This window comes from Copadichromis virginalis, linkage group LG3 (genome assembly GCF_057382275.1).
Source record: "Copadichromis virginalis isolate Kocher_CV1m ecotype Utaka linkage group LG3, C_Virginalis_male_GT1.1, whole genome shotgun sequence".
Lineage (NCBI taxonomy): Eukaryota > Metazoa > Chordata > Actinopteri > Cichliformes > Cichlidae > Copadichromis > Copadichromis virginalis.
In genome coordinates, this window is record NC_140620.1 from 56,525,227 (window position 1) to 56,540,812 (window position 15,586).

General features: G+C 41.1%; 1 protein-coding gene across 1 annotated transcript in view; it reads left to right on the forward strand.

Moving 5' to 3' along the window:
* The window catches only part of pde5ab (phosphodiesterase 5A, cGMP-specific, b), a 69,376-nt gene that overhangs the window by 44,546 nt on the left and 9,244 nt on the right, over positions 1-15,586 (forward strand). The window contains exons 12-17 of the mRNA XM_085451780.1: positions 268-318; positions 2,579-2,725; positions 5,827-5,952; positions 6,935-7,029; positions 7,123-7,210; positions 15,113-15,213. Coding sequence (XP_085307906.1) covers positions 268-318; positions 2,579-2,725; positions 5,827-5,952; positions 6,935-7,029; positions 7,123-7,210; positions 15,113-15,213 — 608 coding nt within the window. The remainder of the gene's footprint in view (positions 1-267; positions 319-2,578; positions 2,726-5,826; positions 5,953-6,934; positions 7,030-7,122; positions 7,211-15,112; positions 15,214-15,586) is intronic.

A 15,586-nucleotide genomic window follows, 5' to 3' on the forward strand; every position in this document is an offset into this window, starting at 1 on the left:
GCTGTCCGTTTCATTTTGACAGCCTGCAAGTATCAGAGCCCACTTTTTTTTCTTTATAATTTCCAAAAGTCTCTGAACATGGCATGTTTACATCTTGTCTTTTATACTGATGTCTATTAACATGCACTGTGCCTGCTAAATAAAAGAAAGGTCATGCAGAATGTCCAGTCAGTCAGACATATTTGTATTTGGTGAAATAATTACTTGTGCAATAATCATATCTTTTTTTTCTGCAAAACTCATCTTTTTTAAATACATGTGTTGCAGGTCTTGTCGTATCATGCCTCTGCTGCAGATGAAGAATCACGGGAACTCCAGGTAGCTGAAGTAAATTGAAATGCATTAATTTAACATTATACACTTAGCATGGAAAGAGAGAAACACAGGCAGGTGATGTTGTTAAGAGAAAGAAGGCTTCGTGTAGAAATAACATCTTTGGCTGAATCAGTAAGAAAGTATGGGAACTACATGGGCCCAAAGATATTTGGCATGTAGACTGAAGCAGACGGGGATCAAACCACCAGCCTTCCAGTTAGTAGGTGATCTGCTCTACCACCTGAGCTACAGCCATCCATGACTGAGTATCTCAGAGATAAGCTGAGATACTCAGTCATTTGGGAGAGGCTTAAAGTAGAGTGGCTACTCTTCCACATCAAAAACAGCCACTTTTGATGGTTCTGGCATATCCTGGATTCCTCTTAGGTGACATGTTTTGGATATGCTAAGGATATGCTGGATAGATTATCTATCTATCAGTGGGATTTGTAATGCCACAGTTAGGGATGGGTATTGATAAGATTTTCACGATTCCGATTCCATTTTCGATTCTGTTTAACGATTCGATTCTTTATCGATTCTCTTATCGATTCTTATTTTTAAAAAAGGAGAACACTAAGGTCGATTAGCTTAGAACTTTGTTTTATATCTTCTCTTTGAACAAGACAGACATTTAGGAGTAACATGGCCTTACAAACCCAACAGTGAGATCTTAAGAGATCCACAGCCTACGGCTCTTTAATGGGGTGTCACAGGGTCCCCAGGAAAAAAATTGTAAATGTAAAATAATAAAATAAATATTCTTCTGTAGCAATAACAAAGTATAGCATAAATTATTCTGTAGCAATTACACAAGAATATCCAGTAATGTCCCTGCCTACAATTAAACACATTCACTTACTGAAAATCGGGGGCATCTGCTGTGGCAAAGCCTTTTACCACAAACTTAGTCACTGCTCGGTGACATTCGTCTATCCTGCCTGAAAGGAGACGCTACCGGTAGACTGCAGCGAGAACTGCCAGCATCTGAGCCAGCCAGACTCTGTCTGTCTCTCTCATCATGGTCACTAAATGCACAGTAATGGCAGGTTTGTAATAAGGCAGATCTCACTAACATAATATGCACTGTTAGTTGATTATTTATCTGCCACATTAACGGGAGAGGACGTGCAAACGTTACCGCTGCTGCTGGGTTGAGATTTACGAGTCCGGAGCGGAATTAAAAACACGACATTCATTTAAGGTTATCACGTGTTTTGTGAGCAAATGGTTTTGCATATTCGTAGTGTTTCCTCCCTTAAATGAAATATTTACTTTGCAAGTATTGCAAGTTGCCCTGTTGTCATCCGTTCTCGTAAAGTATAATCAAACTTTTGAGCGTTGAGCTTAGGCGCCGTGTTTCCTGTCAGGTAAATGACGCTCCGCAACGACTGGAATCGATAAGGGAATCGTTTGCAAAAATGGCAAACAATTCCAAGGAATTGACAGTGGGAACCGGTTCTCAACAAGAACCGGGTTTCGATACCCATCCCTAGCCACAGTATCCCCCTGGAACACATGGAGGAGAATGAATTGATGGACGGATGGAGTTTTGAATCCATGTGTCTTGTTTATGGGGACATTAGCACTTAATTTGATAATGTTGGTGGTAATATATCTGGTGATAATATATACTTCTCTTCATTGGGATTGGATCATTAATATGATTCTTTCTACTATTAGTATTTTGTGTCTAATTTAAATATTTTTGAGCAAATCGTGTATGAATGAACCCCACAAATCAACCAAAAAAAGAATAAAGGATATTCCAAGTGATTTTGAGTAGCTCATTTGTAGCATCTAACTGGCTCATTGACTTCAAGGTACCTCTTAAAATATGAACCAATTAGAGCAACCCATCTTCCCCACCAGCACTAACAGTGGCACTGCTTGACCATCTGAAAGGATCCTGCTCTCTTCCTCTCTCCTTATAGCAAACTGGCTGAACTAATAGCGTAGTGTCCTCCCTTGGGCACAAGAGAGAGGATGTGTCACTTGGTAACTAGGACACAGAATTGATTATTTTGGTAGTCTCTACTCAAGAGGTAGCTACATACTGTATATTTGGCACATTGCACACCTCATAACTGCATTTTAAATTAAAGTTGCTTCTGTAACAGCAACAGAATTAAGAATTGAGATTTGAATCTGATTAATATTTAATCATTAGTCTTTAGTTCAACTATATAATGCAGAATTTCTGAATTTGAAGCCTGTTGTTTTTCCTGCTGTTTGCATGTATATATTCTGTGTGTGTTTGAAGTTAGCAACCATTCCATCAGCCCAGTCGCTCCATCTTCTGGACTTCAGCTTCAGTGACTTTGACTTGTCAGATAGTGAAACCACGCTGGCTACTGTGCGGATGTTTGTTGACCTCCACCTGGTCCAAAACTTTCAGATGAAGTACACGGTAAGAACTGACCTGGGATTTTACACAAACAGGTTAGACTTAACATGTGCTCCATTAAAATCCATGAGAACTGCAAACTTGCTTTAAAAATACCACTCAGGCCTTTGTTTCAGAGGTGATGCTCTGTTCCCACTGCTCTTCTGCATAGGCCTCAACCACCTAAGCCAGCTCATCACTAAGAATGAATACAGATATAGATTCAGTACTGATTTAGGTCAAGCTGAGTGACCACTAGTTACCTCCTGTACAAGCTCTATGCCAGTAAGACTTACTGATTCACCTCACCAGCCAAATGTTTGCAAAAAGAAGAAAGGGGATCCGGATTGAAGGGATGAAATTCTCAGAAGGGAGAATAGCAGATGTAGAGGACAGCTTCAACTACCTGGGTATCCCACAGGCCAACAGGAACCATGATGAATATGCACTAAGTTAAGCCACAGCCAAATAAGGTAAGACAGGTGCTGAGAAGCCAGTTGAGTGTTCGGAATAAGAATCTGAGCCATCAGTACATACATCCTACCAGTCATCAGATACCCTGCAATAATAAGCTGCCAAAAGGAGGTTATTACTATGTCAACGCACAAGAATTCCCCACAGTGCATGGTAGTCTTCAAGCAACAAGCAACGGAAGATGTCCAAACTACAATTCAGGATGAAACACTGATCATGCACAAATAAATCAGGAAGATGACACCCTGAGTTGAGCTGCTACAAAATGCCTCAGGCAGCTTAAGACAGAGAGTGACAGGACGTGGAACAGAATAAAAACAGAGTTGGTCTAGTGTTCCACGACTGGGATGAAAACCGCATTGTTCCTCCTGTATCCGAGGTTTGACTAACTGACGGACTCTCCCTTCCAGCATCCTGGCATAGACTTTCCTGAGCAGGCTGAGGAGTGTGATCCCCCTATATTTGGAGCACACCCTCTGGTCCCCCTTCTTGAACATGGAAACCACCACCTCACTCTGCCAATCCAGAGGTACCGCCCCAGATCTCCTCAAGACATTGCAAAGGCATGTTAACCAAGACAGCCCTACAACATCATGCAATGGAGGCGCTCAACATGCTCCATTCGGACTCAGTGTCCCCAGTCTCCCTCAGAATGTTGCCGAAGCTCTAACAGAGGTGAGAGTTGAAGCTCTTGTGGACCAGGGCTTCAGCTAGGCATTCCCCATCTGAGGTGGATCAGTGAGTCTTGCTCAATACTGGCATACAGCTTGTACAGGAGGTGACTTGGTGCTCATTCAACTTGACCTACGATTTAAATAGAGCTAAAGCGTTTTGGGTTTTTTTGGTTTTTTTTTAAAGGCTCAGCTACTGTACATGCACTGCAAGCCAAACCATTCATAATCTTAAGAGAACTAGCCTTAAAGTAGCTCTTATTGTGCAACAACAGATATTTTACTCAGAGTAGAAGGTTTGACTTTAAAAGGGCAGCACAGAAACAACCAATATCTTCAGTGTATATGATGAACTGTTGCAAAAAAAACAACCTCCTTTTTGTCAGCAACATTAAACCATTACATTATGAGCAAATGTGTCGGAGGACAAATAAATGCATTTACAGCTGAAGAAGTATCATCACACAACAGTATCACACAACAGTATCATGCACATAAAACAATACCCCTCCAAAAGTCACCGACACGAGACTGTGTCGGTGACTCTGTCATCGCTGTCTGTTAAACCCAATTCTCTGCTCATCTGACTTTTAATTGGCGCCAGCATCAGCAGATCATTGGCAGGATTGGCTCTCCACCTTTAGGTGCTCTTGGTGGCTGACCCCTGGGTGCCTGCGGGGAGAGGCCTCACAAAAAGAAACTTTGACTGGAGGAAGTTATGGCCCTCCAGCAGTGCAGGCTGTCAGTTTAACTGTCACACCAATAGCTGACAAACTGGCCATCCCAGAGCATCACACCCTGGAAGCTGAACTGCACACCAAGTCATGATTTGATTGCAATCCTAACATGTTATACAGACACTCATTCAAGTCTGAGATCAAATTATAATGTTTCCTATAGAGAAAATGAGCCCCGATTTGATTAGATGAATAATAATTTGGATTCTCGTGGTGCCTCAGATTGGAATTAGTTTTATTCACAGTGTGGTCATGACGAGCGTGCAGCTTAGCACCCTGCCAGCAGATCAGGGCTCTCTGCTTTGTTCCTGCTAAGTGTTCACTTTCGGAAATGGCAAAGAAAATGACCCTGTGCTTGTCACATTTGCCTTTACTTTCAATTGCTAAAATTGTACCCCACTTACAATGTACTGCTTTAGTTTGTTTTTCATTTTCATTTTGGTCCCATTGTAATAACAATAATAATATTTAATATTTATAACAAGGTGCAATAATAACAGTGTGCGATACACATACACTTATTCTTCTTTTTTATACTAAGTTAATATACTGTGTTGTGTTGTTTGTCGCGTTGTGATGTTTCATATCGTGTCATGTTGTCTTATATGTAGTGCCGATGTAGGACAGTTTTCCAATTTCATTGTACTACTGTACTATGTATGACTGTGCAATGACAATAAAGAGTTATCTTATCTTATCGTATCTTATCTTGTACGTGTTGTGTTCTTGAAAAAACATTGTTCCTCTAGCATAAATTCTGTAGAGAATAATTTAACTTTAATTTATAATTCATTATTATTTTCTTAACTTAAATTAGTTTGTACTAGTATTAGTTCGTAAAGACATGATGGCTTGGCTGTCTGTGTCAGACATCTTCTAAGTGCTCAGCACATTAAAACCACACTGACTGTAGTAAGATCTTATTGACATAACATGGACATAAATGTCAACCCTTTTTATTTTAACCTGTGTCACAGTTTGTATCTCAGTGGACACAAATTTAAAAATTATCCCTGGTTGCTGTTGCTGTGGCCTTAGCCTTTTTCACCCCTTAGAAATGTGTCCCTTGTTGTAGGAAACTTACTTTCAGACAGATAGAAGCAGGGTAGTATTCTGCATACAAATAGCAGTCAATTTAGAATGATTGTCTCTACAATCAGGCGATGCAAAGAACAAAACCAAATTAAATTTTGTATATGCTTTTACTTTGCAACATTTTTATAACACTGGCTCTCTTCTGCAGAGTTTATGTCAGTGGATTATGAGTGTTAAGAAGAACTACAGGAAGAATGTGGCCTATCATAACTGGAGACATGCCTTCAACACAGCCCAGTGCATGTTTGTTGTCCTCAAGTCAGGGCACTTACAGGTAAGTGCAGTCAAAAAATATAGTCATTGATTCCCAGAGCATTCTCATTCCCAATAAGTAACATACCGAGGATTTTCCAAGGCATCTCACAGTAACAGTAATCTTGCTGCAAAGGGCAACCACTTTTTTTCTAAGTAATCCAACATGTTTTATTGACATTTTACATAGTTACAGTTTGTCAGAGCCACTTGCTACTACATTTGAAAGCAAAGTGTACCTTTTTAAAATTAATTTTTAATGTGTAGTAATGCAATGTGACACTAGTCAAATGTCCTCTTGTACAGAACTTGTACTGAGGTAAAGAAAAATGATAGAGAATATTTTAGCAGATGCAAGAACTTTGCTGTTTCAGATAGTTAATAAAGCCGTGAATGGTTGTTTTTAACCCAAACCATTCTTTTTTCTGACCATGCATTAAGTGCTTCTGGTGCTAAAATGTAAAAAGTACCGGTAGTCATTGCCTGACAAATTCAAATCAAACCTCACCAAACTTAATATGAAATCAAAGTCCAAAACAAAAGTCTAAAACTTAAAATGAAGTAAAATGCTAACACCCCCTCATTCACCTTTTTTCAGTTATTTGTGCGTTTTTGGCTCTTTTTGAGGTGAGGTGAGACATAAAAACCAGCTCTCTTAAAAAGAGCCTAAATTCCAATTAAGAATCCTTGGCAAGGACTCCAGAATACCAATATCAAATAATTTTTGATTCGGGAATAATTCACATTATAAAAACTAGTGATTTTTGTGTGCAAAATTGGCAGCTGGCTGCATAAAAGCTTTTGTGTCATATGCAGAACCAGCTTTGATGTCCACTCCAGGGTGCATGCTGAGCACACACACTGCCAAAAGTGTATTATAACAGCATTGTGTACACAACTGTATTTTTTGGTTTGGTTGTGGAGGCAGTATGTCATCTGTTAACCTGCTGCCATTTTTCCCGCCTTCCTTCCTTGCCTTAATGTACTTATTCATCTCCTAACAGAGCTATATGAGTGATTTGGAGGTGCTGGCTCTAATGATTGCAACACTCTGCCACGACCTGGACCACAGAGGAGTCAATAACTCCTACATACAGAGGTACATCAGAGAGCATGAGTCACAGAGGTGTGTGCATGATCATATATGCATGCGTGGGAGCACACTATTCACCCTCGGTTTCTTCTTCTCCAGGAGTGACCACCCACTGGCCCAGCTCTACTGCCACTCCACCATGGAGCATCACCACTTCGATCAGTGCCTCATGATCCTCAACAGCCATGTAAGCACACTCACTTGCTCACTCACACACGCGCTCATATGTAGGAAGCCTTCTAGTCAGACTATCATTCTTCTCTCTACTCTATCCCTCTACTTGCCACCTGTGTAATTACATAAAACATTAGTACAGAATGGCTTCTTACTTTGTCTAATAAGCAGCAGACAACTTATATTGTGGGCTTTTTACATCCCTTCAGAAAGGCCTTCAGGAATAAAGATGTGGTGTGGTTCAACCATTGCCTCACAATACAATTCTCACACTGCATCCACAAATGCTAATTAAAAATTTCCCAAAATAAACGTAAAATCCATCCATCCATCCATTCGCTTCCGCTTATCCTTTTCAGGGTCGCGGGGGGCGCTGGAGCCTATCCCAGCTGTCATAGGGCGAGAGGCAGGGTACACCCTGGACAGGTCGCCAGTCTGTCGCAGGGCCAACACACAGGGACAGACAACCATTCGCACTCTCATTCATTCGCACATTCACACCTAGTGACAATTTGGATTATCCGATTAACCTATCCCCACAAGCTGCATGTCTTTGGACGGTGGGAGGAAGCCGGAGTACCCAGAAGGAACCGACGCAAACACGGGGAGAACATGCAAACTCCACACAGAAAGACCCCGGCCTGATGGTGGAATTGAACTCAGGACCTTCTTGCTGTACGGCAACAGTGCTAACCACGGTGCCACCGTGCTGTCCTAAACGTAAAATATATAAAAAGAAAAAAGAAAAAAAATCCAGAAACACATTTTTTGGTGCCAGGAATGTAGACATTTGGATATTTGGTCATGGACACAAACAGCTGGAGACCTGACAGCCGAGTAGTCAGTCCTGTTATCCCGTCGTTAAGTGATGACGCGACGAATCCTACTTCCGGGTCTAAAGTAGTCTGCGTTTAATGTGGCTTTTGTGTTGTTAACATGTTTAATGTTATGTATTTTCTTCTATTTAATCTCAAAAAGCTCCTAAAACAGTCAGTGATCACTGTTGACCTCCCTCTGCTTTTATTACCGCTAATCATTTATTTAAGCTCAGTTTTTAAAACCTTAGGATGTAACTACAGCCCAGCCCATGCAGCAGTATATGAATGACTAACCTCGTATTGTGGATGGATTATCTCAGTTGTTCTCCTGACTGAAGTTTGGTCCTTTTACAGCATCCTGCCATGCGATTACATTTGTTCCTGACCACCGAGAACACTCACGTTAACTTTTATCGAGTGGAAAAAAAGTTAGCTTGTTTATATTATGCTAACATAGCTGTGTCGCTAGCGGTCACGTAGCACATCATTATATACCAGCTAGCCCAACTTCAGTAACCCTACAAATGTCACTGCTGTTTAGTTTTCTGTCTTCATTTATGTTGGAAGTGATAACAGAGCTGTACGTTTTAATTTGTTTCCAAAACCCCGCAGTCAGGACATGGTATATTGTATTTAGATAGAAGCTAGCGAGCTAACTTCCTGCTAACTTCTAACTCCGTTAAATGTCATAAATTCCGTTTTCATGGATGCCTGGATGTTAAACTCAATTGTTACACCTGGTAGAGCAGAACGCTGATCATTTTATTAAAGATGAAAGACTTTAGACAGTTTTTCAACTCTCAGTAATGCCATAGTGATCGTTTGATATATGGACCTGCAGCGGAGTTTAGGTCCAGACACGGCTAGTAGTGACGTCAGACTGAACAACCGGATACTTTTTTTGAAGTCCGCTACTTTGGGTGCAAGCATAGTTGGTGCACTGTGATCTAAATTCTTCACATACAAGTCTCTATGGTCACAAAAATAGGCAGGCATCTCGACCTCCTCACAGACCCTTGTGCTTACTATCTGATTAAACTTATGTAGTTTAAACTTATATGGAATATTTCATAGCAAGGAAATTTCATACCGACTGGGATCCTATCCTATGGTACAACGCTGGAATTCACAGAGCTCCTGAGACTGACCCATTCCTTCACAAATGTTTGTAGAAGCACTCTGCATCGCTTGATTTTAGACACCTGTGGCCATGGAAGTGATTTGGATGGATGAGTAAATACAGGGAGTGCAGAATTATTAGGCAAATGAGTATTTTGTCCACATCATCCTCTTCATGCATGTTGTCTTACTCCAAGCTGTATAGGCTCGAAAGCCTACTACCAATTAAGCATATTAGGGGATGTGCATCTCTGTAATGAGAAGGGGTGTGGTCTAATGACATCAACACCCTATATCAGGTGTGCATAATTATTAGGCAATGTCCTTTCCTTTGGCAAAATGGGTCAAAAGAAGGACTTGACAGGCTCAGAAAAGTCAAAAATAGTGGGATATCTTGCAGAGGGATGCAGCAGTCTCAAAATTGCAAAGCTTCTGAAGCGTGATCATCGAACAATCAAGCGTTTCATTCAAAATAGTCAACAGGGTCGCAAGAAGCGTGTGGAAAAACCAAGGCGCAAAATAACTGCCCATGAACTGAGAAAAGTCAAGCGTGCAGCTGCCAAGATGCCACTTGCCACCAGTTTGGCCATATTTCAGAGCTGCAACATCACTGGAGTGCCCAAAAGCACAAGGTGTGCAATACTCAGAGACGTGGCCAAGGTAAGAAAGGCTGAAAGACGACCACCACTGAACAAGACGCACAAGCTGAAGCGTCAAGACTGGGCCAAGAAATATCTCAAGACTGGTTTTTCTAAGGTTTTATGGACTGATGAAATGAGAGTGAGTCTTGATGGGCCAGATGGATGGGCCCGTGGCTGGATTGGTAAAGGGCAGAGAGCTCCAGTCCGACTCAGACGCCAGCAAGGTGGAGGTGGAGTACTGGTTTGGGCTGGTATCATCAAAGATGAGCTTGTGGGGCCTTTTCGGGTTGAGGATGGAGTCAAGCTCAACTCCCAGTCCTACTGCCAGTTTCTGGAAGACACCTTCTTCAAGCAGTGGTACAGGAAGAAGTCTGCATCCTTCAAGAAAAACATGATTTTCATGCAGGACAATGCTCCATCACACGCGTCCAAGTACTCCACAGCGTGACTGGCAAGAAAGGGTATAAAAGAAGAAAAACTAATGACATGGCCTCCTTGTTCACCTGATCTGAACCCCATTGAGAACCTGTGGTCCATCATCAAATGTGAGATTTACAAGGAGGGAAAACAGTACACCTCTCTGAACAGTGTCTGGGAGGCTGTGGTTGCTGCTGCACGCAATGTTGATGGTGAACAGATCAAAACACTGACAGAATCCATGGATGGCAGGCTTTTGAGTGTCCTTGCAAAGAAAGGTGGCTATATTGGTCGCTGATTTGTTTTTGTTTTGTTTTTGAATGTCAGAAATGTATATTTGTGAATGTGGAGATGTTATATTGGTTTCACTGGTAAAAATAAATAATTGAAATGGGTATATATTTGTTTTTTGTTAAGTTGCCTAATAATTATGCACAGTTGTCACGGCTGCTGAGACGAGCCGTGTGGTATTGAAGGGAAAAAGGACCCAAAACACAGGCAGTAGATGATAACGCTGGTGATGATTTATTTACACAGTGGTGAGAAGGCAAAACAGGCAAGAGGGAAGACAAAACTAAAGACCTGAACTGGGAAAGCTAAATGACAAACCTGAGAAGATACAAAAAGGGATGAGAGGCAGAGAGACGAGCAGGACACCGAGTAACACAGACTGACACGGAGGAACACAGACAAACCGGTAACAGGCAGGAGAACACACAGGGCTTAAATACACACACCAGTAATCAGGGGATGAGAGACAGGAGGGCAACACAGCTGGGAGGAATCTGGGCTGACGGGACAGGGGAAACGTAAACTGATCACACTCACATACGACACGGACCTTCACAATAAAACAGGAAACTCAGACACATGTAACCAGACAAGACATTGAACTAAACAGACAGATTCACAAACAGATGGGGTGACACCATAGACAGACAGATACAGACGCAGACTCAGAGGCAGACCGAATATAACACAGAACTTAAACAATCATCATCTAGAAAATGATAACAAACTAAAAGCGCTGGGTCACCGACCCAGGACCATGACAATAGTAATAGTCACCTGCACACGCAGATATCCCCTTAAAATAGCTAAAACAAAAACAAACTAAAAACTACTTCCACAAACATTCAGCTTTGATATTAATAAGTTTTTTGGGTTCATTGAGAACATGGTTGTTGTTCAATAATAAAATTGTTTCTCAAAAATACAACTTGCCTAATAATTCTGCACTCCCTGTACTTCTAAAGCCCTTGTTAACGTGTACCATCTTCTACTGTATTGTTGTGTTTTATAGCCCATTTAGATAATCAGACATTCATCAACTCCCACAGGCAGCAGAACCAGCATTAACAAAAGAAGCCTACAAATTTGTTCTTTGGTACTAAACGCTAGCTATTCTGCCTACACCTGAATGCCTCCTCTTTTAAACTGCACTGCATACTGATAGATGGAAATACAGACTGTAGCTAGCATCACTAATACAAGAGCAATACTAGGAAGACAGAGGGAGCAAATCTAGATCTTTTTCCACACCCAGATTTTAACCCCAATACTGTTATGTAAAACATGGCTTTAGCTGGCCTTTCACAGCTGCAGCTCATTCTTTATGCAGCAGCTGAGCTCTTGGCAGACTCAGTCCAGAGAATCCATCTCCACCCTCTGGTGTTCCCACATGGCTCCCTGCCAGCAGAAATTATTTCAAACTTTATAATCTACAAGGTTCTGTGTTATGTCCCACAAGATCAGGATGTCCAAAGTCTCCCATTTATGTTCTTTTGTGGAACACTGAAAAAAATTGCCAAAAAGTCACAGAAGAAAATGATAATTTAATAACTACCTCCTGGTAATGCAATAGCATGCCCATAATCCAATAAAAATACTGAGCATATAAAGTAATACATTTTTATGTGTAATGCAATAAGCATAATGTGTGTCTTCACTGAAAAAATTTAGCACAAGGAAACATTCATCTAGGCTCATTTCCTTAACTGGCGAAAGTTCCTAGTGTAAAAACAGGATATTATCTCTAACTGGCTTCCCACCCTCCACCTACAAACCCTGGCCAGGTTTTATGACTTCCTGCCAAAGACTAAAGTCAACTCTTGTGAGTCCTGTGAATTTTGATCTGTGTTTCATGTGAGGCCTGATTTAGATTTCTGGTAGGAAACATTGTAGAGCCTACGATGTAAGCTATGTAAGTGGCCGACGCTATTGCATTTATGGTTGTGAGTGGTGTATTATGTGTTAATTATCAAGTGTTTTACATGCGGTGCTGCCTCATAGAAACAAATAAGATGCTGGGACCTTTGCCACCCTTGTGCCCACTCTTTGTTTCTGAAATAAATTGCTGATATTTGTGAGTCCTTATATTGATGCTATGATTAGTATTCTCATATTGAGGCAATGATTGTTATTCTCTCACTGATAAATTTAAAAATTGTGAAAAAGTACCCAGAAATAGACAGAAGGAATCAACTGAATAGTGTAATCACTATAGTTTCGGGCTGCGTTGATCCAATGCATAGTTATCTTTCTTGGGAGTTTTACATTAGGTTGTCCTGTAGGTTATGTACCGATAAGCCCAAAGTAGAGATGTTTGACAATAATGCACAGTGCCACATTTGGTAAATATAGCATAAACATGTCATACCAACTGCCTAGCACAGTGGTGGAAGGGTAATGATTTGAACTTTGCAGTCATTAAATCAGCTTTATTCTAGAGTCAAATATGACGCTAGTTGTCTGACAGCTAAAGATTGGGCAAAACTCGGGCATGCAAGCGAACAGTGATCCCAGCACACCAGCAAATATACAACAAAAGGGTTAGAAATAAAAGAATTAAGGTGTTGCAGTGGCTCAAAATCGAGACCTCAACCTGATTGAAATGCTGTGGTGACACCTTAAGAAACCTACTGTATATGTAATCAAATACCCACAAACCTCAATGAACTGAGGCAATGTTGTAAAGAAGACTGGGGGAAAATTCCTCCACAACTATGTGACAGACAGATAAAGTCATAATCTTTAACTTATTGCTATAGGTGGTTTTACAGGCTATTGAATCTTGAGGTATATTTATCTTATCAGAGAACTGAATATATATTTCAGTTTTACATGACTGTTTCACCCTGAATGTGTAGAGAACAATAGGAGATAGCATTATCCTAACAAACTCCATATCCTGAAAAATCTCAAAGTGTAAACTCCCCTCGCTCAGGGTTAAGTCAGACACTGGGATGAAGACATAGATACCAAATCAAAATCTTAAATGGGGTTCTTTATCTTGCTCAAGAATACTTTGGCATGCAGAGTGTCACAATCTGGTTGTAGGAATTCAGGCGCAGAGCGGTTAGACGTCTCCAAAAAACAGTTTATTTACAGCACCAGTGCACAGTGAAGGGAATCCAAAACTCCAGGGAATCACAGGGTAGCTCTCTCACACTCGCTCACGTCTTCTTGCCCGCACTCACACATGTTCACACGGCAGGGAGGTCAAAGGTCCGGGGAGAAAGGTCTGAAGCAGAAGAGAAGGGAAGTCACAAACTAATCACGAATCTCAAATTACTAAGCACAAGTCTACAGGAGCTGCGAGAAACACTAACGTCAGTAGTACAATCATCCAGCGACGAGAGGATCTGTGTTCCAGCCTCAAATAGTGCTCCCGGTGATGACAGGTGATTGTTGTCAGGTGTGTGGGCCAAGGGCGGGAGCCCACAGTGAGCTCCGCCCAGGCAGAGAGGGAGAGAGAGAGAGAGAGAGAGAGAGAGAACCAAAACAGCACATGTAGCCTTGTGGGGCCAGCCGGGCAGGCACGGAGACCATGGATCAAACCACCAACCTTCTAATTGGTGGAAGACCTGTTCAACCTCCTTAGCAACAGCTTTCCTTATTGAGATACCTAGATGTTCCACAAACTTTTGCCCATGCTCATAGCGTAATTCAGTGAAGCTCAGACACATATACATTTACCATTTCACTGCTGCACCTGTTGGGAGGAAAATCATTTTAAAGTTCTTGCAATGAACTTTGTTTATTATGCGAGAATCACTGCACAGTACTACAGAGTACTACAGTTTTTTAATATTTTAAAAATCTTTTTGGAAATCAAATGTGCAGCAGGTGCTAACTTGCCTGAGAATATTACAAATGGGACTGTGTATTACTGCGGCTAACTATTTATTAGCTGTAGAACTGCAGCTTCACTACTTTCAGTCTTTTCTCAGAAAATTGCATTGAACACAGTATCATTTAGTTTTAATAATTACGTAGAGAATCAGACAGAATCAGACAGCTAACCCTACCCTGACCTTTAACAAAAGATTTACACTGTAGACCCAGTTGCTTGATAGTGGATAGCTATTTTAATGCCATTGCCCTCTTCTGCTGAATATCCCCATTTTATTTATTACGCGTATTATTCCGGTCATTTTTGAGCTGCTAGCCTACCACATATCTTTCAAATGGTCCAACAAAATGCAGAGAAGTACACCCTGCTCTGATTTCTATGGCCTCAAAGCAAACTCTAAATGCACTCCCAACTTCACAAACACCACTTAAGGCCACTGCTGCTGCACACATAAACACAGATGGAGGGATACAGACACCTTATCATATGTAGTGTGATAAGCCGTAATGCAAGTAATCACTAAACAGTGCTCAGCATTGAAGGGACATGTAATGATGTGTCAACATTTGCATATAAACACTCTGTTTATAGTTTTTGTGCAATCATTGCAATTGCCACAGTAAAACCTTAGTAGTGAAACCTGCAGTTAGCTCTGTTGCTACCTTACTGCGAGGACATGAAAATTAAACTCCCATCCAGCAACTCAGTATGAGTATAACTCATGATATAGCATGCAGAGGTTTTCCTGCACTTACACTGTTTTCTCTCTGTCCCTCTCTCTCCAGGGAAACCAGATCCTGAGCGGCCTTTCTCTGGACGAGTACAAGGCCACTCTGAAGATGATTGAAAGGGCTATTCTGGCCACCGACCTCGCCCTGTACATGAAGTAAGTACTAAACATCAAGCCTCAATGGAGACTGAATGAGAGGAAAAGAACGGAAGAAGAAAAGCAGTATTTTAAAGGTTTTTAATCAGTGCAAAATTGAGTACAATTGAGATTACACTCACCTTGTGACTGTTAAAGCCTTCATCACTTAAGTTCTACTCACTCCTTATAGTAATTCTGTAGGTCTAGATACAAGTTAGTGTTTAAAAGTTGTGTCTTTCTTCTGGTGAGTGTGCATTTGTGTGTGGGTGTGGTGGTGTGGGTGGGTGGATGGAAAGGGGGTATTTTCTTTCTTTGTAATATAATTGGCTTAGAACTCATGTATGTCTACAGCCCCAGAGCAGCTAAAAGTTAAAATGAAAATAAAATACAG